The sequence below is a fragment of the Marmota flaviventris genome, chromosome 3 (genome assembly GCF_047511675.1).
Source record: "Marmota flaviventris isolate mMarFla1 chromosome 3, mMarFla1.hap1, whole genome shotgun sequence".
Lineage (NCBI taxonomy): Eukaryota > Metazoa > Chordata > Mammalia > Rodentia > Sciuridae > Marmota > Marmota flaviventris.
In genome coordinates this window covers 20,493,105-20,517,405 of record NC_092500.1, presented here as the reverse complement: position 1 = coordinate 20,517,405, position 24,301 = coordinate 20,493,105, and the positions used below count along the sequence as shown (strand labels likewise).

The window sequence follows — 24,301 nt, the reverse complement described above, 5'->3', positions numbered from 1 at the left end:
GTCCTAATGACATCTCTTGCCCAATCACATTTCACAGCTATGTCATCTTTGTCACAAGGAACCAACAAAACACAATAATTCCAAATTTAACAAATATTTATTAATCTCTTGCCACATCTTCACAAAGATGATATTATTAGAGATACAGGGATGAATAAGAAACATCTATGGAGTAGCCTTTATGGATCAGGCACATTCCAGGCACTGGAGATGCAGTAATTGGTTCCTGCTCTTATAATTTATATATATATATACACACACACATACATACATATACACACACACTATAAGAGCAGAGATACAAATTGTAATAGGTATCATAAAATTGAACATGGAAAATAAAGCAACTAATTCTGCTTCACTCTTGAACTTGGCTTTGGAACAATGGGTAGCATGCTTTTGAACATGGGTAGGGTGCTTTACCCTAAAAAGGACCCTGTATTATGTTTCAGGGGACAAAATATGAAGACATAAAACATGTTTCTCATTTATTAGGGGAGATCCCTATTAAAATGCTGGTGGTTGAGGGTAACAAAAAAATCTAACCCAACATGGCCTTAAAAATAAGGAAATGTGTTAACTCAAATGAGGAAGGGTGGCAGCAGAATTGGTTAATCCAGGGGCTCTGCACATCACCAGAAACACAGCTCCTTTTCCTCTGCTAACCTTGGTGTGTTGGCTTCACTCTCAGGCAAGTTATCCTCCTGGTCATCTAATGGCCACAGCAGTTCCAAGCTCCACAATGGCCAAAGGAAAGAGAGGAATGAGTCCCAAGGGTGGAAATCTCTCTAAGGAGCATCCCAGTAGATTTCCCCTTCAGTCTCATTAGCCAGAATTGCGCTGCTCTTTCTGACTACACCAACCTCTGCTATGGGAAATGACTGTGGGTGGGAGCCAGGATCTCCCTCCACCTACATGGTCATGAGGCTGGGCTGGGGAAGGTAGATATGTATTGTAGGCAACAAACTGATTCACCTTTAGGAACCCAGAAGTTAGTTCAGAAGAAAGCCTTGGGAGGGCAAGAGTTTAGTCTGAAAGGAAAGCAGAAAGCAGATATAGCCTTGTATGTCATCAGAGGCTTATGGGATGGCATCATTACTGAAAGAATTAAAAATTACATAGCAAAAGCCTCATTTTTGACAAGTGAGATCCTCAGTTACAGTAAATCATAAAGAAATTGGTCTTGTATAATATGTATCCTTGTATATAATACACACTCACACATACAAATAAGCCACTTTTTTTGTTGTTGTTCCTAATTAAGGCTAGGAAGTTAATTTGGAGACAAAAGACAATTCATTTTAAAATAAAGCAAGATAGTGTTTATTGTGTCAAATGGTTATTCTCTAAGAGAATATTTCTGATAATTGAATAATTAATTCATCCATCACAGAACTCTTTAAGGGAAAATAAATAAAGTGGGGAGTAAAAATATAAATTTTGTTGTTATTTTAACAATTTCAGAGTTTTTCATGGCAAAGCCTTGGCAACTGAGTTAGAAAATAGCCCCCTCTAGTGACCAAAAATCAACTGATTGGTCACAAGAGCAAAAACGAAGCAAATTTTAAGAAAGCAGTTAGGAAGTAGGAGGAAGCTGGAAAAACTGGAAAAGGCTGCCCCCTTCAGGATAATATTGTCATTACATTTATTTTAGAAATCCCTGTTTCCCAAAATCTTGAAAACACACCCTTAGTTTTTGTGTGGTTAATGATTGTTGACTCTAATTTCCAAAGCACATTTATATTTGATTCATCCTATTGGAAAATTATTATTTTTTAAGAACTCTATTATTGGTTTTCTATATTTATAATATCCAGTATTATAAATATAGAAAACTTGCACAAAATGAAACAATCATAATAAACATTTTAACTCAATTTTCCTCAAATAGTATCAAGTATAATTATATAGCTAATTGAAGTAATATTTTTGGAGTATAAGTGGGGATTTAGAAAGACAAATAAACCAGGAAATTAGGTATTCAAAGATGATTTCTAAAAATTGGACATTTTAAAATCAGCTGCCTTGAATATCACTTCCAAATTGCATGTACTATTTAAGATTATGGCATAGTCATGAATTATTATTTTAGGTAACTATGAATGATGGATAAAGTCCATACATGCTCAAGAGAGCATAAAGACAGCCATTTTTTGAAGATAGAAAAGAAAATCTTAGTGAGAAAAATTCAGATTTTAGTTTACCTTTAATATATGGAAATCTTTTGAGGCAAATCACTGATCAGCTTATTTGTATTTCTTCTCAGTCATATACAGAATGATTTTCTTAAAAAAACACATAACTTTGTAAGGTAAAAGTAAATTTAATCTAAGACTAAAATGAACTAAGTTTAAGATGAACTAATGTGTGGATTCAGTTCACCTGAATAGCAACAGTAGGTTTTGTGCTTATTTGCTCTAACATTTATCAAGGTTTTTTTATGAGCCAGGCATTGTGCTAAACACTCTTGACACATTATCTCATGTGATATTATTGTTATATAATTCACAGTTCACAGATAAGAGACCTAAGGCTTAAAAAGTTTAAGCATTGTACCCAAGACTAAGTTGTGGAGTCAAACTTCACTCAGAGCTGGCTCATGGCCTCCTATGCACTGTGTTGAGAGCCAGGACTTTTATTTCTAGACCCACATACTCCAGTCCACAGCTTTTTAAACTGTATCCAGTTTGGTCGTGGGGATTCAGTTCAATCTGTGACAGCTGAATAAAGGGCACCCTTCCACATGATGAAATCCCCAAGTTGCTCAACAAAGGCTTTGTTGTTAAGAGAGCCCACTGGGGTCAATTAAAGAATCAGAAGTAAAGGGGAGAAGAGTGTGGTACATTGACTAGAGAGGGAAAAGCCCAAGATTTATTTTGGGAAGATTCTTCATAGTCTTCTAAAGTGAGGATTTAGACTTTCTGATAAATTCACTTTCCTTAAAGTATACCAATAAAATTGATAATTGTACTCTTCAGCATTCAGAATCAAATTTATTTTGGTTCAGTTCAGCCAAGGCTCTTTGGCTTTAGATCTGGTTTGGAAAGGAATAGAGCAGTCTGTTCTCATCTGGAACAATCCTGGGAGATGCATCCTCATCTTAATTCATCTATAAGTCACATCACAGTATTTTCTGTTTCCTTGATTTCCCAGCCAAAGGCCCTTCTGGAATAGAGCCATGCACAGAACAGGCACCAAGCTGATATTTGTTGATTGAGCAGACACAAAGAAATCTTAACTTATGAAGAGGAGTAAGCTAGATAAAGGAGAAAAATGATATTCCAAGGAGAGAGAACAATACATGCAGAAACAGGGCAGATTGAATTGTTATGGGAACAAGTGGCTAAATATGGCTAGAGATAAGGGTGCTAGATAGAAAAGTAGTGGCAGTTTAGACAAAGCCCACAAGCTTTGGTTTGAATTCTAGTTTACCTCTCACTGGCTGTGTGACTTTGGACAAGTCATATACCTCTCTGTATCTGCTTTATGAGATATTAGAAAGATTAATTATTGCATACAAAGTACTTAGAACAGTGCCTAAAACATAATAAGTACTCAACAAATATGGCCTCCTACTATTACCAGGGGTGGGTTCTGGGGGGGGGTGTCTTATAAAAAGGGTCCTTACATAATAAAATTGCTGCCTAATGTTATTTTTAGAACTCTTTGTTAGAATCTTGTCCCTTGGCTGGAGCAAAGAGTCAATGCTAGGACTTATAGGGATTTCTTTCCAGAGACTCACCAATGGATCAGATAATTCCTTCAACAAAGTATCAGTGGGTTTGTAAGAAGTGGGGAGATGTGTGTGGTTTTAATTTTATGAAGGTCATTCTGGTGTCCTGGATAGAGGATAGATCAAAGAGGAACATGAAACAAAGAAGGTATCTGATGATACAGGGAAAAGGAAAAGAGAAAAAAAGACAGTGCCACTGTTTGTTTGTTTGTTTTTTACAGTTTGCATAGACCAGGTGCTGGGTCTCCATAGGTAGGAGTCAAGAAAGTTACAGATGCTCACTAAAACAAGTGCACACTGGAACTAAACGTGTGCCAGATTTAGTGTTTTGGAAACAGAAAAAGGGTCTGTCACAAGTGTGTGTTGTGTCGTGTCATGTGTCACAGTGACTATACAAACATGGAGGAGGCCCACACCGTTAGGGATGGCTGGGGCAGAGTCAAGGAAGAAAGTTAAAAATCTGTGGCAAAAATCATGGAAGTTGTAAGCCATGGAAAGACTTATAAGAAGTGGGGAGAAAGTGTGTGGTTTGAATTTTAGAAAGGTCATTCTGGTAGGTGGATAAAAGATGCATTGAAGAGGAACAAGTTGAAGACAGGAAGGCCATCGAGGGGGTACTTGCAGTAACCCAGATGGAAAGAGATGGGACTTTAAGCTAACTCAGCCAGAGCCAGGAGACATGGAGAGTGGAGAGAGCAACAGGTGAGGGGAGAAGGGAGAATCCATAAGACCAGCCACCTGGGTCCCAGTTATCAGGCCTGGGCAATGGGGTGGATAAAGATATCAGTTACTGAGAATGGGAAACCAGGAAAGAAGTGGCTTTAGAGGAAGGTGAGAGAGTTCAGTACATGATATCTTTGATTTTGGACGTACTGAGTTTGAAGAGAACACCAAGGACCTATGCCAAGTAGGTAATGGGCAAGTAGGCCTGCTACTCTGGCCAGAGATTGGTACCCTTTGATAGGAACACTGCCAGTGTATTCAACAGAGCTGTCAATACTTCTCGACTAAAGAACAATTTTTTTTTGTCAGTTGTTTAAGATGCCTTCTATGCCTTGATTATAGATATTACTATTAAACAAGATTTAACTAAGCTCCATCTAGAAAATGGTGGAATTTTGAAATTCTTTCTAGCAATTCAAAAGCATTATTATTTAATGTCAGACAGTAGTGACTGAAACAAAGACACGGCTGAAATCTGTACTTTGAGGATTTTATCAATTGGTCTTCTTTGCAATGTTCTGCTTTTGACTGAATTTAAATTATATGATTATTTAAAAGTGTACCTATGGGGATAGAGATCATCATATGTTTGTGTAATGTGTTTCTAGTTTCAAGCTTTTTAGTCCTTCAAAAATATTACTGTAATTGTAATTTTTCAACCTTCTCGTGTAGGTATCTCTGATGACTATATCACACCTATGTTTAGTTTTTATAAAAGTATTGGGGAATTGAAAATGACTCAAGAAGAGTATGCTCTGCTTACAGCGATTGTTATCCTCTCTCCAGGTAATTTCAGTTGTGCATTAAATTTTTATACCTTTTGTTTTTTTCCCTTGGCATGAAAGTAATAATGCTTATTAAAGGAAATTTGGAAAACACAGAAACATAAAGGACAAATAAAATGCTCTGTAGTTCTACCATTCAAATAGAGCCATTGTTAACATTTTAGTGTATTTCTTAATCTTTTTTTCCAAAACATCACCCTTGTGCATCCCGTGAATGCATGTTGAACATATACTATGTACGAGACATTAGGGATATGATAAGATACAACTCCCATGGGGCTCACATTCTACTAGTACAAAGAAGATAATAAATGATGAAACTAATAAAAATAAATTTTCAGGAGATAGAAAATGCTTCTAAAAATGTAATGATGAGAATATAAGGAAAGAAAGTGGTAGGATAATGATATTTTAAATAGTGGTCAGAGAAGTCTTTTCTAAGTGGTTGACATTTGAGCAGGGTTATAAATGAAATTATTAGCCAGGTGTGGTGATGCACATCTGTATTTCCAGCAGCTCAGAAGGCTTAGGCAGGAGGATCACGAGTTCAATGTCTGCATCAGCAATTTAGTGAGGCCATAAGCAACTTAGCAAGATCTTATCTCAAAATAAAATATATAAAGGACTAGGGTTATACCTTGTTGGGTAAGCATCACTGGTATTGAATAAATAAATAATAAATTATGTACTTCATATAATAATAATAGAGAACATATTATGCTTTTTTAAAGTTTATAGCTTGTTAATAGACCTTTTCCAAGTCATTCCAATTGTTTTACAGTTGTATTGATTTACAATTGTAAGCTGTATGATTATATTGGTAAAAGTTTGTTATAATGTGTGCATGATAATCCATTGTATGGATGTACAATTACTAAATCTTTACTATATGTTTATATAGTGATGCTTCCGATTTTCTTGTCTTAAACAATATTGATACCTCTGTACATAAAATTCACTTGTAAGTGTATTTGGGAGCAAGTAATGGCAGGTTTGTGCCATGTTTAGGATTTGTAAAGCATAATTATAATGCTTGCCTTAAACCATTTTTTTTTTTTTAGGGCTGGGGCTATAGTTGAGTTGATAGAGTGTTTGCCTCACATGCACAAGGCTCCCTGGGTTTAATCCCTAGCATCACAAAGAAAAAAAATTATTAAGCCATTTTTATGCATGATATTGAGGCAGAAGCTAGTTGCTCTTTTTTTAAAGCCATAAACAGTGAGAAAGAAAGAAAGAAAGAAAGAAAAAGAAAAACTGTTGGGCAGAACCTCCTCCTAAAATTACACACATAGATATTCTTTAACCCAGCAATTTCACCCCTGGGATTATACCCATCAGAAAGGGTACTTACATCTATCACATGGATTACCTTCAGGGCCTTTGGTGGGAGGGGACATTAAGGGGGATTCTTGGGAGCATTAGATGTTCATATCTTGATGTACATGTGATTGCATGGGTGTATATTAATTTGTACATTTTGAGTGTACATGTACATTTCCCAAAAGTTAACCTTGCTATAATATGCCAAATGAATGCTTTCCCACTTTTAAATTTTGTCACTTTATTTTAAACTCCAAAACAGATAGACAATACATAAAGGATAGAGAGGCAGTGGAGAAACTTCAGGAACCACTGCTCGATGTGTTACAAAAACTGTGCAAGATTCATCAGCCTGAAAATCCTCAACATTTTGCCTGTCTTCTGGGTCGCCTGACGGAATTGCGGACATTCAACCATCACCACGCTGAGATGCTGATGTCATGGAGAGTGAACGATCACAAGTTCACCCCACTGCTCTGTGAAATCTGGGATGTGCAGTGTTGAGCTCCTTTCCCCCCTTGTAATATAAATCTGATGTATGACTTTCCTTTATTTCATTTGTACTTGGTTTCACTCAAGAATCTTGATGAATATTTATGCAGTAATTATATAACTTACACAGCTGTAAATATGGGGTTAGACAGAATTACTTCTCTATATTATATTTTACAAGGCTTCAGGGAATCCTACTTTCTAATTGGCATGCCCTGTTGCCTAATTAAATTGATTGTCACTTCTATTCTGTCTGTTGAACTGGGGGAAACCCCATTTTGCTTTCTCTTACCCTATTGCTTATATTTTGTTAAAGAGTTGTGTTCAATTTTAGCAATAAACTGAGCATAATGGCAAAAGGCTTTTCTCTGGGAACAAAATTTGACAAATATTTCTTTAAGTGATGTAAGACATCCTGTAGAACCTGGGGGGGTGGTAATTTACAGAAAGATAAATCTTTATAACTAAATGGTCCTTTTCTCGTGCCTGGAGAAGTCATGGTGCACATTCTTTCATTCATAATAGCCCTGTGATCATTTCATTTTCTTTGAAGTTCAAAGAGAATAGAATAGAGAAAAGTTAATGATTTTCATGTAAAATATCCCCTCGAGGCATCCCTTTTCTCCCTAGTTGCAGTCTTGACACTGCATTTACAAATTGAGAGCAGGCAGATAACTACAGTGAGGGAACATACCCTTATCTCTCTTAAAGTGCTCACTAGTGGCTCCAGTGTATACAATTAATCACTTTTGCATTTGTTTTGTTTTGCTATTTGAAAACACTCCTACAGCTGGGTGCACAGCTGTTGTATACTTCCCCCAAAGCAGGAATTGGTTCATTTCCTTCCTTCATTGTTCTAGGCTGCTTTCTTCTCCCCATTATTCTTTGGTGAATACAAAAACACACCTTCTATAAATGATGATCTTAAATCTTCCTTTTTCCTGAAGTCAGCCAAAATGGTGCTTGCTTAGCAAACAAAGAGTTTTGGGTTTTTTTTGTATTAAAATACTAAAGCAACCCTGAAGTTCTAAAAATAAGTAGTCAGTGGAAAAGGGAGTGGATTCTATCTTGATACAACTAAGTGCATGCATTTTTTTTTTTTTTTTTTTGGTTAAACTCCATGAGGGATACAAAAATGGTTAAGACCCAGTAATCAACTGGAGGGAATGACCTGGGGTGCACAGGAAAGCGCTCTGTGGGCTTACCCAACTGGGGAAAGTCTTGGAGGAGGTGGCATTTCCTTTAGGTTTCAAAGGATAGCCCTGGATTCCATGGCTAGGAGTCAAGGTGAAAGAAGGGCAGCCGCAACAGGAAGAAGGTGGGAATTATGCAGATTCCCCAGAAGACCAAAATTAATCTACAGGACAACAGCAGGGAGCACCATTCCTTTCTAAACTTTAGCTTCACCTTTGTAAAGTGAAGATATCGGCCTCCAGTGATTAAAGGGATATAGTTGATTAATGAAGAGGCAAGTGAGAATATAGGCAGGCCCTCGGGGAGAGGGCTGGTGAGGAAAAGACACTTACGACAAATACATTTCTGAATGTCTCAAAGGGTAGATCCAGCTTTGGGGAACTGTGTGTGGTTTGGTGTCTCCAGATCACAAGGTATCTTTTGGGGGAAGTTGTGAAACATGGGGACTGTGGGGACGCTGGGAACAGAGCTAGAAGCTTAATCCTGTAGATCTGGATTTATTAAAATGATTATGACCTTATAGTAGCAAACAATGATGCTTACCATATGGAAAACTAATTATGATACTATAAGAAATACAAATTTTGGAGCAAAGGTTGTGGCTCAGTGGCAGAGCACTTGCCTAGCATATGTAAGGCACTGTATTTGATCCTAGCACCGCAGAAAAATAAACAGAATAAAGGAATGCTGTCCATCTACAACTACCAAAAACAAACAAACAAATCATATTTTGATTTTGATCCTGGTTCCTGACACAGAGCTTCAAAAACCCTTGGAAATCCCTGAGTGATAGAGTTAATAGAATAATCTTTTGATATTTATAACAAGCTCCCTTTAACCACTCCTAGGTTTATTAATGAGGTGTCTCTTGGTGGGCCCTTAGATCACTTCAGGTTGGGTTGCAACTAGAGGAACCAACTGAATGATTAAAGAGTGGAATTTTCAGCCCTAACCCCTGACTTCTGGGGAAAGAAGGGCTGAAGATAGGCTTTAAACACTCAAAGCCAATAATTTAATAAATCATGCTTATATAATGAAATCTCCTTAAAGACCCCTAAACAATGAGATTTGGAAATTTAGGGGGTTGGTAAACACAGGGAGGTGCTCCTTCCCTCCCTCAGACCTTGCCCTGTGTATCTCTTCCATTTGGCTGTTCCTGAGAAGTATTCTTGATGATAAACTGGTAACAGTGTTGTGCTCGAATTCGGGACCCCCAAAAGACCACCAGAGACCCACGATCAATGTAAGCAGCAAAGAGGTGTTTATTACTAGCTAGCTTGGTCCTCTGCGTGCACCCACAGCAACTGGTGACGCTGAGAGGCCCCAAGCCCAGGGTTTGCAGCAGTTTTATACATTCTTTGGAGAAGGCAGGGACTTCACATACACTATAGCATCTCTTAGCAAATCATCACACACCGCGGGAAAATCAAATAACAACTCTAAAACATGATTAGCACATTCACTGGTGGGAACAAATTGGGTAGGGGTGATTGGTCAGTACAAAAGGGGTATTCATTTGAACTGATTGGTTTAAGCCAAGAGGGGTGTTCGTGCTGAACTACATGGTTTCTCAACTCGTTATCAACCACCATAAACTACTGGGAAGGTCATCTGGCATCCCAGGTATTTCCCTGTCTCATGCTGATTGGTGGCTGCTAGAGGGTTGCTATGGTTCCCCACCTAGCCTGACTGAGTCAGGGACACCTGGCTCCGCAGATCTCTCCTGTTATTTGTAGATTAACAACTTAGCAGGGTGGGAATGTGCCTACGAGTGCTCTGTGGGTCTTTCCAAGGACAAAGGTGATGTCCCTTCCTTGGACAGGCTTTGCTCTGAGGTAGAGGCTGGTTTTTCAATAGGACTGAGATGTTTCCCCAAGTACTTTAACAAGCTATTGAACCCAATTGGTTGGTCAGAAGTATAAGTGTTAACCTGGGGTTTGTGGCTGATGTCTGAAGTGAGGGCCATCTTATTGTCCTGAGCCCTCGAACTGTGAGATTGGCACTAAGTCTGAGTAATTAGTGTCAGAACTGAAATGAATTGAAGGACATCCATTTGGTGTCAGGGCTGGTTGAAGAAAATTTGTGTCTGTATATGTATAACTATTTTTTAGGGGTTTTTTTCTTTCTTTTTTTGTTATCAAGAATTAGAAACCAATTTCACTTGTTTCTTCTATAGTCAAATTTGTTTTCCCAGATATATTTTCTTTTTACAAAATTAGTTATTTTTCCCTGTCATGAAAAGAATAAATCCAGTAAACGATTATATATCACAATAGGGTGTTAGGTGACTGTAGTGGGTTTTATTTTGAACATTCTTGGCTTGGTCATGTATTTTGGATGGATTGACTCCATTCCCAGCTCCGGAGTCAGAAATATGACTCAAATAGGTAATCAGAGCATCACACATCTTGGGCCACAGTGATTGGTTTAGGATTGGGCACGTGACCCATTTAAAGAAAATAAGATCTTTTGCTTGGGATATTTTCAGGAGGCCAGCAGTGCCTGGCATTTTCCTGTCTCTGTGCTGTATTATTGTTCCAAATTCTTCACCCTCTTTCTGTCATAGAAGTTTATGCCCAGTCCTTTGCCTTGTCAAATTTCAATGCCTCTCACCAACGTAGGTAGAACACACATCATGCCCACTGATGTTACGTTTGTCCTTGTGGCTTGCTTCAGGCAATGGAATGTGGGTGGAAGTGACAGTGTGCCAGTTCAGAGCTGAGGCCTTAGGAGATATCACATGTTTTTACTTGCTGCTCTTGTACTTCTGCCATCTGCTGTGAGAAGCATGTCCTGGATAGCTGCAAATACTAGAATAAGAGTCAGAAGGTGTGTACCTAAACCTGAGCTATTGTTTGAAGCAGCATTTCCCCACTTCCATCATCAGCTAACTTGCAGATCTCCAAGCAAGATAAATCAATGTTTATTCTTATAAGCTACTGAAAATTGGGCATTGTTTTATATAGCATAATCACAGCAAAAAACCTCACAAATGTCTGCTAATTCTTTTCAGATCCATACCCCTTTCCCCTTCTTTGCTGTGTTCATACTGGGAGGGAGAGCTAACCCCTAACAGGCTGCATTCCATAGGTTCACCTGTCAACTGGCTTTGGCAGGTTCAATCAACAGAAAGCATTGGTGAAAGATTGGAGGATGGGAACAAAAGGAAAGCCAAGCTATTTCTCCCTTGCTCTCTCAGATGGCATCTCTCATGTGGCTCCCAGTCCTATTGGGCAAATCCTGCCCTAATGCCTATGGCACTGGCCTCTGAACTCCTCTTTTTGACCTCCAGGCCCTGGGACTGTAGTGGCTGCGTAACATGGCTCATATCTGGGTTATCTTATCTGCTCCTGTTTATCTTTGCAGCTTTTCCATTTCCATAAAACCAAGTTCATGTTAAGTTTCCTCTTTTTGGAGTACCCAGAGTGATTTGTGTTTTCTAACCTGAGCTTCACTCTTCAGAGCTACTTGCCTTTTAAGGTTAGATTTGAAGCTAAGAGAATGTGGAACTAGAACTTCTGGAAACCATCTGGTAACCAGAGGGAATCTGAGAATAAAACCAATATGAGAAGTAGAATCAACAGAGACTGGATTCTAGTGATATTATTTGAACTCTTATATCAAACTGGGCCTGAAGTTAGAAAGTTCTATGCTAGCATTTTAGTTACACACACCAGAACATCTCCTCCCCGGCTTGTTCCCTGGTAGAAATTGATGCTGTTTAGATGATAAGCCAATTAGAGATAATATAGTTTCCGTGAAAGCCTGGCATGGGCCACACTGTTATTACTGTGACCACATCTCCTAGACGAGGTGGAGGAATGAATGGAGGGTGTATCTCAATGTAGTCATTCTTGCTCTGTTGTCAGACTTCTACATTTCTCTCCAGATATAGGCTGCACAGGTTTCCTAGGGCCCCCATGTTACCACAAGTTTGGCAGCTTACAACAGACATTTATTATTTCACAGTCTGGAGGCCAGAAATCTAAAGTCAAAGTGCCAACAGAATCTTCCCTTTCCTCTTCCAGGCTCTGATAGCTCCTGGCATCCCTTGGTTTAAGGCTACATAATCCTAATCTCTGTCTCTGTCTGTGCATGGTTGGTGTTTCTTCCTCCACCCTCATCAGGAACTCTCATTGTATTTGGGGCCCACCTTAATCCAGTAACATCTTTTCTCAATCTTTACCTTCACATCTATGAAGATCCTATTTCAAAAAAAGTCATATTCTAAGGTTCCAGATGGACATGAATTTTGGGGCACATTATTCAACCCCTATACAGATTTAACACAATATTTTTGTTATTAACCACAACTGTTGCTATCGTAAAATTTCATACTGTTGAGCTACTTACACATACTATTTTAGTGTAAATGGATCTCAGTAGATTATCTGCTGAAGGGATAGTTTAATTGTGCATAAATCAAGATCTCTATTACCCAAAGATTTCATCCAGTATGTCACACAGGCACAATCCATAAGCTGATGTCAAAGCATTCAAAACAATTTATATAGAGACAGCAACAACAATGACAAAATACAGGGAAAATGAACTAAGAATCCAATTAAAAGCAAAACAAAAATCAACACCCAGAGAATATTTGAAGCCATAGAAGCACTCTTGTAGGACTTTCAATATCCAAGGCCTATATTATTTTTAGAGACACTTCTGTATTATAGAGTATTTTATTCAGATGAATGATAATTCCTAATATAATAATTTAAACAATTTAGATTTCTAAACATTGTGCTTTCTTAAAATGGGGCACATCTTCACAACTAGCAGGTCAAAACTAATAGACTGTCAGTTGACGGACACAAACTGGTGAGTCTTGCTTTGCATGTTACCAGTATGCCAATTACAAGTAAAGAGAGATCCTCTAGAACATGGTTATTAACCCAACCACCAATTAGAAAGCCTGCACATGAAAGCAGGCTGCAGCTTATTAGATGGAACCTTCAATTACTAATTGCAGTGTTAAAATCAAGGTAGATAAAATGGTTAGTTTGCTTAGGGAATGGGGTAGCAACTGGGAATTAATGTAAAAGCCAGGCAGAGGGAGCAACAAATGGATGTGTGTGTGTGTGTGTGTGTGTGTGTGTCTGGAAGTAGAGAAGGGATGGAGGTGGGGAGAGATGCACAAACGAATCAAAGAATCTAGAAGGGAACTCCTTACCCAATCCTACATTTAACCAATGAAGAATATGGGCTTTAAGAGTAGTGATTTGCATAAATTTCCTGACTCTGGATCACTTGCCACCATGTATATGTATATTTGTGTGTGTATATATATCTATATATCTATATCTATCTATCTATCTATCTATATATATATATATGGATATATATATATATATATACACACACACATACATGTGTGTCATATTTACTTTACATCTTAATAGATTCATATTTTTATTAAATTATTTATTCTAATTTGTTATACATGATGGCAGAATGCAATTCATTTCATATTACACATATCTCTATATGTGTCTCACAATTCTCTCACAATTTTTTAAGTCACTGATTGTACATAAAGTATTTTCACACCATTCATGTCTTCATACATGTACTTAGGATAATGATGTCTAACTCATTAGACCATCATCCCTATCCCCTTGCCCCCTCCTTCCCACTCCCTCCCCTTAGCCCTACCTAAAGTTCCTCCATTCCTCCCATGCTTCTCCACCATTGCCATTACAAGACATTGTTCTATATTTTTATAGAGAAATATATAATGAGGATAAAATGAAAATAAACATAAAATAACCTGCTGGCAAAGTTTAGTAAACGATTTTAAAATATTAAGAGTGTATGTGTATGTATTTCTTTTCTGTGTAGTAGAATAATACTTCATACAAGCATAGTTTCAATTTTTAATAAGTAATATTCAAATATATAGGTACATATTATACACATAAGAAAATATAAAAGAACAATTGAAAATTAATGACTCTAAGCAAAATCTATATAACACAATCTTCTTCTTTTTCTTTTCTTTTTTTAGCAATATTGGAGATAGAATTTACGGGTATTCTACCACTGAACTACACCCTTCAGTCCTTTTTAGTTTTTATTTTGGGGCAGGATCTTGCTAAGTTTCTGAGGCTGGCCTCAAAAATTTGCAATCCTTATGCCTCAGCCTCCCAAGTTGCTGGGATTATAGGTGTGTGCCACCACACCCAGTGATTTATTTATTCTTTTTTTTTTTTTTAGTTGTAGATGGACACAATATCTTTGTTTTCATTTATTTATATTTCTTATGTGGTGCTGAGGATAGAACCCTAGGGCCTCATGTGTGAGAGGCAAGCACTCTACCACTGAGCCACAACCCCAGCCCATGATTTTTTTCATTCTTAAGATTCTGTAGAGAAGTGTGCATATTTTGAAGTTAGGGTTCAACAAATCAATTTAAAGCCTCAACTCAAAATAAAGCAGTATATAAACTGCCTTTAGTTTTAGAAACACTAGAAAACATAGGTCAATTTGAACAGGTCCTATGAATATGTATCTATTGCAGTCACAGGGGACTGATTTAGTAAAAAGAAGGAGGAGGAGGAGATGGAGGAGGAGGAGAAGGAGGAGGAGGAGGAGCAACAACTAGTGTTTTTGATTAGGTTCAATTACCACTTGTATGTTAACTTTTAATGACCATCTTTACCCATTCACCCCAGAATGTAAGCTATGTGAGAGTAGGATCCTTGGTGGGTACACAGAGCTTGATGCAGAGCCAATGTTAAGTAAAATTGTTGAATTAACTTCTCAAATCCATATCTCCTGCACAGACCATTTTAAACAACTTTAAACCTAACTTTCCAACCATCTTTGAAGCATCTCTACTTTCAATTTATTTTTGCATTTCAAACAAACACACCCCAAACCAAACTGCACTATTCTTTCCCCATACCTGGTTTTCCCTGTATTCCTTAGATCATCACCACCATCACATAATAACTAAGATAAGTTAGCCCCTTAGGTAACTCCAGACATGTTTCCTCACTATCCCTTCTGAGCTACTTTAGGTAACTGTCATTTTTCAATTTTTGGAATTGCCACTTGTCTTACTCCCTTCTTCAGAAATCCTTGAAAATGATTTCCCCAAGTGATCATCCCGCCTGCAGGAAAGAATCTACACCCCCCAGTACCTATCAGGCTTGTCATCTGTGCGTACCCTTCCCAATGATCTGTCTCCCCATCTCCAAATTTTGATATTTAAAATTACTATTCCCAGAAGATTCCACATGCCCCCACGTCTCCTGAGTCTCTCATTAGTTGTTCTCTCTGCCTGGAAAGTATTCCTTACTCAAAATTACCTCCTCCTTCTGGCAGATTCTTATCCTTCAAAATTCAATTCCTTTCAAACCTCTGACCATCAACCTCCAGGACTGTGGGGTGTTCCCTCTTTCACTGACTTTCATTTAGCCTTTACTATGCTCCTGGGCACTTTGAAGTCTGAGATTGCCTTCTTGATTTTAGTTTCAGTAGCAACCATTTTTCTAATTATTTTTGTTGAGAGAATGACGGAATAAAAGCTAGAGAGATGATCATTTCAGTTCAAGGTCCATACTTTAGAGATGGAGAACCAAGGACAGAGAGATGACATGATTGGACAAAGATAAAAAAAAATAACAGGAGAATAAGGGCCAGGATTAGAACAAAGATCTCCTGGCTTTTAGCCAGCAATTTTCCCCACATGAATAAGCCACACTTACAGTTCTCACAGATCTATTATTACATTGTAACAATGACATAATCACATTGAAACAATGACATCATTACGGTGTTACATTGAGATAGTTTCTGTTTTATTTCAACTCTTGGAACTAAATGAGCATCCCCTTTGTCGAGGTTAATATTCACTTCCCCTGTCTCTCCTGGTTTTGGAGTTTCCCGAAGGAAGAGCCAACATTTGCTTCCAGTTGTGATCTGGAGCTACAAGAGTCCTCTGGGCTCTCACATGCACGAGAGGAGGGGATGCTCTCTGAATGATTTCTGCTTAGGACCACATACATCCCTGTTGACTACTAGTACTAGTAGTGGTAGTTGTTGTTGTTATTTTTTTTTTCAAGAAATCTTTTTATTGTAAAGCCCAATGAACTAAGTCAAACCCCAGTGTATCTATAGAAGCTGTGGCGCCGTCAGGACAAGAGTGGATTTAGGATTGGTAGCGGCTCCTAACAGATCCGGATAAAAGGGAAAGGCCCTTGAACTCCACCCTGCGGTGTTCCAGGATGCTTAGGAAGCAGTCTTTAGAGGTGAGATTCATTCACCTCTCCTGCATATCAGGACAAATAGAAGGGTTGTTCGAATCGCTGGGGGGCCAGATGGGAGGACTTGCTCTGTAATTGAGCCACTTTTGTTTTAGTGAAAAGAGGGGCTCCAAAATTCCCAGCCTCTGGGAGATGAAGGGCAGAGAACCCAGAGACCTGGGACGCGCTCGGGTCTCGGGCTAGCCGGGGCGGTCCTGGGGAGGGGCATCCAGGCCACGCCCCTCAAGCTCTGATTGGTTCCTTCGAAACAGGCGGGCGGCGCCCAGCGGCGAACACTGGAGGCGGCGGCGGTTGGTCCGGGGCGTGCAGTTTGGCACAGATTGAGCTGAAGTGTCCCGCAGGGAGAAGTGACCCTCCCGCACCTGGGCTGGTGAGTGCTTTCTTGTGTGCCTTCTCTTTCCCTCTTGAGTTTTTCCTCGTCGTCTCTGGTCTCTCGCGCCTCAGCTTGAGGTTGAAGGAGCCCCCAGCGACTACTAAGGAGAGTGGAGGTTCGGTTGGGCCTCCGAGCCGCGGGATCCAAGAGGCTCTGTGATTGGCTGGGTGTGGGAGTCGCGTGCTCTGATTGGTTCCTGGAGCTGTCAAGGTGAAGTTCTGCTCGCCTTCACCTGCCCACCCTGGTGCTGAGAGAGGGGTAGCAGGTGTGAGGGGGCGGTGGGGAGGGGCGCAGCAGGTGCGTGTGGATAGGCTGGGGAAGAGGTTTGGGGTCCATGCCCGTCCTGTCTTAGAATCCGAAGAGAAATCAAAGCCTGAAGCGAGTGTGGGGTTTCCTGGGGACCCTCATCCTCAAGCGCGTAGCATGAGGGTCACTTGATTCTTCATCATCACCCTCGCAAAGAAGTGAAGTCACTGGCTCAGGAAACGACACATGGTCATCTTGCCCTTTAGCAGGCTTTACAGTCTCTTCCCTATTTGTACTCCGTAGTTCCTGCAGGGTTCAGATGTCCCAGATGTACGGAACTAGGGAATGTGACTGGAGACCTTGCACAGTGCTTTCCCACCCACACCCCTCAGTTTGGGGGAGGCTGGCAAGAGAAAAAACTTTGCAAATGTCCCTAGAAGTCAGAGGAAACTTTTGGAAAGCATGCCTCCCTATGCAATTACCCCTGTTTTCTTCTTATCCTTTTTAAATGAAGAATCAGCTTTTTAAAGTTTCCAATGCCTTGTTGGAGGATGGTGAGGTAGTCGATCCAGTCTATAAGTGAAGTGTTTTTTTGTTTGTTTGTTTGTTTTTGGCAAGCCCAGTCTAGATGAGAGTTTGGGTTTTATTTTGCGTGTGGAGAGCGTAATAGCTACTCTCGGAAAATAAGCAGTTTGTGAACTGCTATCTGATCCCCTCTCTTGATGCTTGAGTGATTAGGAATTGGAATTTCGAGCTACTTACATTTCTTTTTAGAGGAAACTAGTGAAAGTCTTCTGGTGTAGCTCCTGATACGTGTTGTTCTTCTGACTCAACCGTTTAAAAAAAAAAGTATTGATGGTACGTGTCTGATATTTGGACGTTATTGAATTAGAAGTAGTATTTTTCCTTTTGGTGGGATGAAGTTGCTAAATATATGGATCTGAAATCAGATCCCACTAGATGTGTGACCATAGGGTAGGCAAGTTATTTAATCTTTCTAAGCCCAAATTTTCTAATCTGTAAGAGAAGGTTAATAATAGTTCCTACTTTATTGATGTGAGGATTAAATGAAATAATCCACATAACTAGTTTAGTACAGTCCCTGATACATAGCTATTATTATTTTTACACTGTTTAACTTGGATTAAAAGTTGCAAGCTATCTGCAAAATGTGGGGAGAATCAGGTGAAGGCAGTGCCAGAGGTAAAGACAACTATCACTCATTGATTAAGTTAATACATGGAATGCAATTAAAGATCATATCTGAAACAGTAAACGCTGTGTTGCTGATTGTCAAACACATTATTACCTAGAATGTGCCATAAAGTGTTCTAGGTACTTTACTTTTACCTTGTTAAATTTATCAGTAATTCTGCAATTGAGTTGTTGTTATCTCCATGTTATAGATGTGAAAACTAAAGCTAAAAGAAGGGAAACAACCTAGTGAGGTCCACCCAGAGTCCAGTGCAGACTGTCTAATCTCTTTTTCTGTATCCAACTATTTTTGCATTACATTCCTAACATAAGAACTTCCTGGACTGGGTTTTCTGTATGGCCCAGATTTGTTTCTGTTATGGGCATGAGTTTATTTTGAATATTTTATTAATTAAAAAACAATGAGATGTAAATGTGATGGTAAACTTAAATGTGTGATAAGAGAATAATGTCAATAATATGTATACTCTTAGTAAAATACTAAATAAGTCCAACAGTGTTTGAAAATTAGTTCAGAAGTAATGTTTCCTACCATAGTTTCCCACTTAGTTTTTGTTTATTCACTATGATTTTGCTAAGTGACCACTCTTTTTTTTTTTTTTTTCATAATTTCTTAATTTAACCTTGAAGGTAAGGGAAAAAGTTTTAGTTACTTTAGTAATTGTTTTTCTTTCTTTCTTTCTTTTTGCTTTTACAGATTCTCAAGTAATTGTTTTAAAACCAACTGTTAATGAGGAAAGTAAAGAATTAATGTTAATATATACAATATTATTATATTTTACTTTATTCAGAAATGTATGAGTGTATTTTACTTTTTCCTTGTTTTTTTCCCTACCTTGATTAAATATACCTTTACATACCTAATGAGCTAAATGATATGCATTGGATTTGAGAGAATAGAAACTTGAGTCTCTGTCAGTTTATCTCACATTGAGTTTCCTTATTTTTAATTTCAATTTAATTGTCATAGAGAAATGCCTTAGAGATAATGTTTACAAGATACAGACAATAACTATACTTGTATTTCTTTGGTGTTTCTCTTTCTAAAAACTCAGGTTTTCTTATTACATTATTACATAATAACATGTTTTAGTTTACAGAAAGTTACTGTGTATTTCATAAATTAATTATAAATTTAAAGAATTAGAATATAACAAAATGTAACAGATACACTAAATGTAGTTTTATCTTTTCTACTGACAGTATCATAGGAATTTGTAATATTATCCAGTCATATGCTGGATATTGTTGGAATGCTGACTAATGGAGACTCTTTTCTTTCTGTCATATAACATCAATTTATTATAAGAAAGCATAGTAGTATTGTTATATTGTGTGCATGTATGAAAATGTAACAAATCCCACCATTATGTATAACTATAATGCACCAATAAAAAATATGGAAAAAAAAGAGAAAGTATATTAGCTGTGGGGAAGGGCTTATTCTATATACAGTATTAAACATAATGACTTGATGGATGACTGTGTGTGTGTGTGTGTGTGTGTGTGTGTGTGTGTGTGTATGAGAGAGAGAGAGAGAGAGAGAGACAGACTGAGGATTGAATCCAGGGGCTTTATACATGCCAGGCAAACAGTCTACTGCTGAGCTATACCTCTAGCCTCTGACTTACTTATAGTTTGATTCAAAAAATAAAACTGGTTGTTGAAAAAACGCTTAACCATGTTTAGAATTTTTTCTTTTTTACACACACTCATAATTTAGAAAAAAAAAAAAACACCTGTGATCTGAGCTCTGAGCAACATTATACATATTGTCCTACAGGTTGCCTGATAGTAGACATCCTTTTGTATCAAGATATAACTCTTATTCTTTCAAGTAGCTTAATAAGTCCACTGCATGAGTGTCCCATAAGCTCTTTGAGCAGTTTTTTTTTTGTTAATGGATAATTAGATATTTTTCTTACATTTTCTTATATTAGTGTACTGCATATATTACATATAGTTTTTTAGTCTACTGTATGTAAAGGTGAACTGATTTTAACTTTGATTTAAAAAGTTTTGTATTCCACAAAATTTTATGACACATGAAAAATTCTTTCTACTGTAAGATTAGGTTATTCTTGTTAAATCCTTGCTGAACATTGCAAGAGGATATTTTCAAATTAAAAAAAAGCAAAGATTTCCAACCAATAGATAGTCTCCATATTTTCAAATAACATGTGATGTTTTGTTTTATTAAATTGTAAAAATCATATTTCTTTCTCTTAAAAGTCTTCATCTCTTATTAAAGCTGCTTTTTCTGTAACTGAATATATAACAGATTCATTTTATAATTTCATATTCCTTTTAGTGATATGTACAAAAATTATTTTTAGAAGTAATTCTAGTGCTAATTAAGTAGAAATGGAGAATGTTACTGACTTTTAAAGATCTTAAAGTATAGGGTATAGTAAAATCAGAAGCATATTATATGTTACTGTATAACCAGGAGGTGGTTCAGGGGAGACTTTTGAAGGAATTGGCTTGGAAGGATGGGTAGAATAATCTGCAGGAGAAGAGGAAGTGTTTTATGGATTAGCAGGTGCAGAAACCAAGAACATGGTGATTGAGGGTCTAAGAAAAAGTTCAATGTGCCTAAAGTGTAAGGGTTAAGAGATGGGACTGGCCAGGATCCTGTAAGCTTTTGTTACAAGACATGGGCTTTATCCTGAAGGATAAAGAGAACCCTTAAGCCTGGTAAGGAGGGGAATAGTGCCATGTCTTTCCCAGAGTTTGGGAAGGATTGCTCTGGCTACAGTGCTTGAAGAACAGGTTGGAGACTTGCAAGGCTGAAGAAAGGGTGCCTGCTTTAGCCAGCTAGTAGAAAGATGATGGTGGCTTGAATTAGAAGAGTAGTCATAGGTATTAAAGAGAAAATGTGGAGGTAGAAATACAATATGGTCATTGTTTTGACCAAGGAAAGATAGCAACAGGGAGAGGAGCAGAGATGTGGGAGAGGAAGGAATCAGGATGCTTTGATAACTTGGTGAATGTTGGTGCTGTTCTGTGAGATGGTAGACACAGAAACACTGTAGATTTAAATAAATGAATGAAGGAATGGATAGACAAAGGCAGGGCTAATTGACAGTGATGACAGGAGCTAGCACACAGCACTCACAATGGGTTTGGCCTCTCAGATTTGCATGTTTAAGCATTCTGGATGCAGCTGGTGGCCTTTTCCTTGAAGTTTCACATATTGGTTTAGTTACACCTTCTAATTATATTTTGCATATATATTATTTTTTCTAGATCAAATGTTCTGATCCTTTGGGCAAATCTTCCTTTCAGATAAGGTGTGTGTTAGTTTCCTATTACTATTATAACATATTAACACAAATTTAGTGGTTTAAAACAACAGACTTATTATCTTACAGTTTTGGCATCAGAAGTTAGTCTTACTGGTACTAAAAACTAGTTGTCAGAAAGATTGTGTTCCTTCTGCAGCCTCCAGGGGAGAGTCCATCTGCATTTCTTTCTTAGCTTCTCCCTCCACCTTCATAGCAGTGTAGCACCTCAGCTCACAGGCACACACACTCTCTCCCCCATCATGGCATCCCCTCTCTGCTTCTGTCTTCATACCATCTTCTATAACTCTGACCTTTCTGCCTCCCTCTTATAAGGACTATGGTGATTAAATTGGGTTTACCAGGATAATGTCCCATATCAGGGTTCTTAATTTAATCCATCCATAAGGTCCTCCTTTCTTTGTAAGGTTACATATTCACATGTTCTGGAGATTAGGGTGCAGAAACCTTTAGGGTGCAGGACCCTTATTCTGTCTGATGGAATTATTAAAATGTATGTGTTTCTATTTGAGCAGTCCTTTGAATTCCTGAGTAGCATGTTGATCAGAATCCTTGTTCCTTGGTACAACTATTCTCTCCTATTCTCTTGGAATCTCTGCCTATACACCAGCCTTAATTATTTTTTTTCTTACTGAATCATCTGTTATATCAGGCAGCTCATTTAATTTGCTGGTACCTTGACCAGTAATCTCTATATTTTACTTTGGACATGTTGAATAAGAGACAAAATCATGCATTAATTCAGGTCACATAATAAATAATATCAAAAAGGTCCCTGATGTCTACCATGTGGCTGCTTCCTAAGCTTTGCTGTCTCGTTTCTTCTGCAGCAGAAATTCTTGTAGAAGGGAGACAACCAATGCTTCCTAGGGATTTCACATTTCCCTCACCAAATCTGTTTCCTAAGTTTCAGACTTGAATCTTTCTATCAACACTATTTTCAATAGTTATCCAGAAACTTAAGCAAGAAATATGCAGGAATGATTCAGAATAGTACAGGATACTATATAGGCAAGTGATTAGGAGAAATACTGTATGAATTCAAGATCTAAAAATATAATTAATTCAGGCCAACAGGAAGGACTACTAGAAAGAGCTCCATCAGGAAAGCTATAGCCTGGGTTAGTTGAAAAGATAAGGCATCTCTTTGACTATTCCTTCTATATCCTTTGCTGAGTTCTCTCGTGTAAAATATCGGATTTTCACAGATCTTGTTCTTAGACCCTTTTCACTTTCTTTTCCATTCTCATCAGAAAATGCTATTCCTTCCAATGGCTTTACTTCCCAAATATTTGCTGTCAATTTCTCTTCCTGAACTTTTTAGTCCTAGTATTTCTAGTTGCCTACCTGACATTTCTACTTGAATGTCTTTAAAGGCTTCTCAAATAAAACATGACCAAATCAGAAGATTCCAAGTCCAAATTGTGGCATCTATCAAACCATTCCTTTGGAGACACTGTCAGATTCTAACCCAGTCACCATCATTTGTCATTAAACTACTGCAGTGGATTCTAACTCTTCCCCACTTCAGGTTATTTTCCATCTCATTTTCTCTAGGTTCTGTTGCTTTTGCTCTGTTTTTACCCCCCCCCCCCTTTTTCTCTCTCATTGTTTCTTTAGTTCTTTTTCCTTAGCCCTTTTTTTTTTCCTTTATAGCCACCTTCCTTCTTGTTTCCCCTTTTCTCTGTGAAACTCATCACTATTTCACTTATATTTGTCTTCTTAGAGAGCTATTTTAAAACTATGAGTGAGATCTTGTCACCACTACTTTGTTAAAACCCTTCAGCAGTTTTCCACTGCATTCAGAATAAAATTTAATTTCTTCAACTTGGCCTCCTGTGATTTGGCCACTGCCTAACTCTCCAACCCTTTCTCCCAAGCCACAGATTCTCCATGCTTTAGCTCCACTTACTTCTTTCGGTTCTTGAAATGCATCAGACTTTCTCTGTTCAAAGCCTTTGCAAAAGTCATTCTCTATGTACATAATTCCTCTTCCTTTCTTCCTCTGGCTAATTCCTACCATTCTTCAATTCAAGCTTTTCCTCTAGCAAAATAATTTCATTCAATTTAATCTCAAGTAGGCCCCTGATGTTTATCTCTCTTAGAGGATTCTGTTCTTTCCTCCAAAGCAATTACCATGATTTAATATTGTGTATTCAGTTGTGTATTTGCTATTTTCAGACTTTCCAACTGGTTTATTACTTTCATTTTGGCAGTAACATGGCTGTTATGTTCACCACTGCCTTTCTTACCTATAGTGCCTAGTTCAATAAAGGGCATGAGTAAATTATTGAGACAAAGGCCCTATGTAAAAAAAAAAAAAAAATCCTGAAGAGTCATTCTAGCAAAGAGGATCTTAGTCACAAATTCTGACTTCTAGTAATGACATGGATATTATAAAACTTTTGCTTTTACTTATAACCATATTTATGTTAGTAAAAGAAATTTTTCCAAATTATCGTTAATGTTTGAATATTATTAGCCTTATTTTATCTTTTTAATTTGATAAATTGTATTAAATGAACTATAATTATGTCTCATCATAAAATTAATAACTCTTCATTTGTTAAATGCTAGCTATGTGTCAAGTACTCTGTATTTATCATCTTAATTTTTACAGCAGTCATTTGAAGGAGATGGTA

The 24,301-nt window shown here is 37.8% G+C and overlaps 2 protein-coding genes across 7 annotated transcripts in view; both read left to right on the top strand.

Annotated features, from left to right (window-relative positions):
• Window positions 1-7,160, top strand: part of Nr1h4 (nuclear receptor subfamily 1 group H member 4) — a 63,241-nt gene extending 56,081 nt beyond the window's left edge. For all 5 annotated transcript variants that reach the window (XM_034635772.2, XM_027928507.2, XM_027928498.2 and 2 more), the window contains 2 exons: window positions 5,129-5,242; window positions 6,824-7,160. In XM_034635772.2, coding sequence (XP_034491663.2) covers window positions 5,129-5,242; window positions 6,824-7,065 — 356 coding nt within the window. In that variant the 3' untranslated portion in view covers window positions 7,066-7,160. The remainder of the gene's footprint in view (window positions 1-5,128; window positions 5,243-6,823) is intronic.
• Window positions 7,161-16,796: 9,636 nt separating this feature from the next.
• Window positions 16,797-24,301, top strand: part of Gas2l3 (growth arrest specific 2 like 3) — a 33,487-nt gene continuing 25,982 nt past the window's right edge. The window contains exon 1 of one of the 2 annotated variants that reach the window (XM_071609149.1): window positions 16,797-16,890. The gene's annotated coding sequence lies outside the window, so the exon portion shown is untranslated. The remainder of the gene's footprint in view (window positions 16,891-24,301) is intronic. The other variant, XM_027930998.2, reaches the window with a different exon arrangement.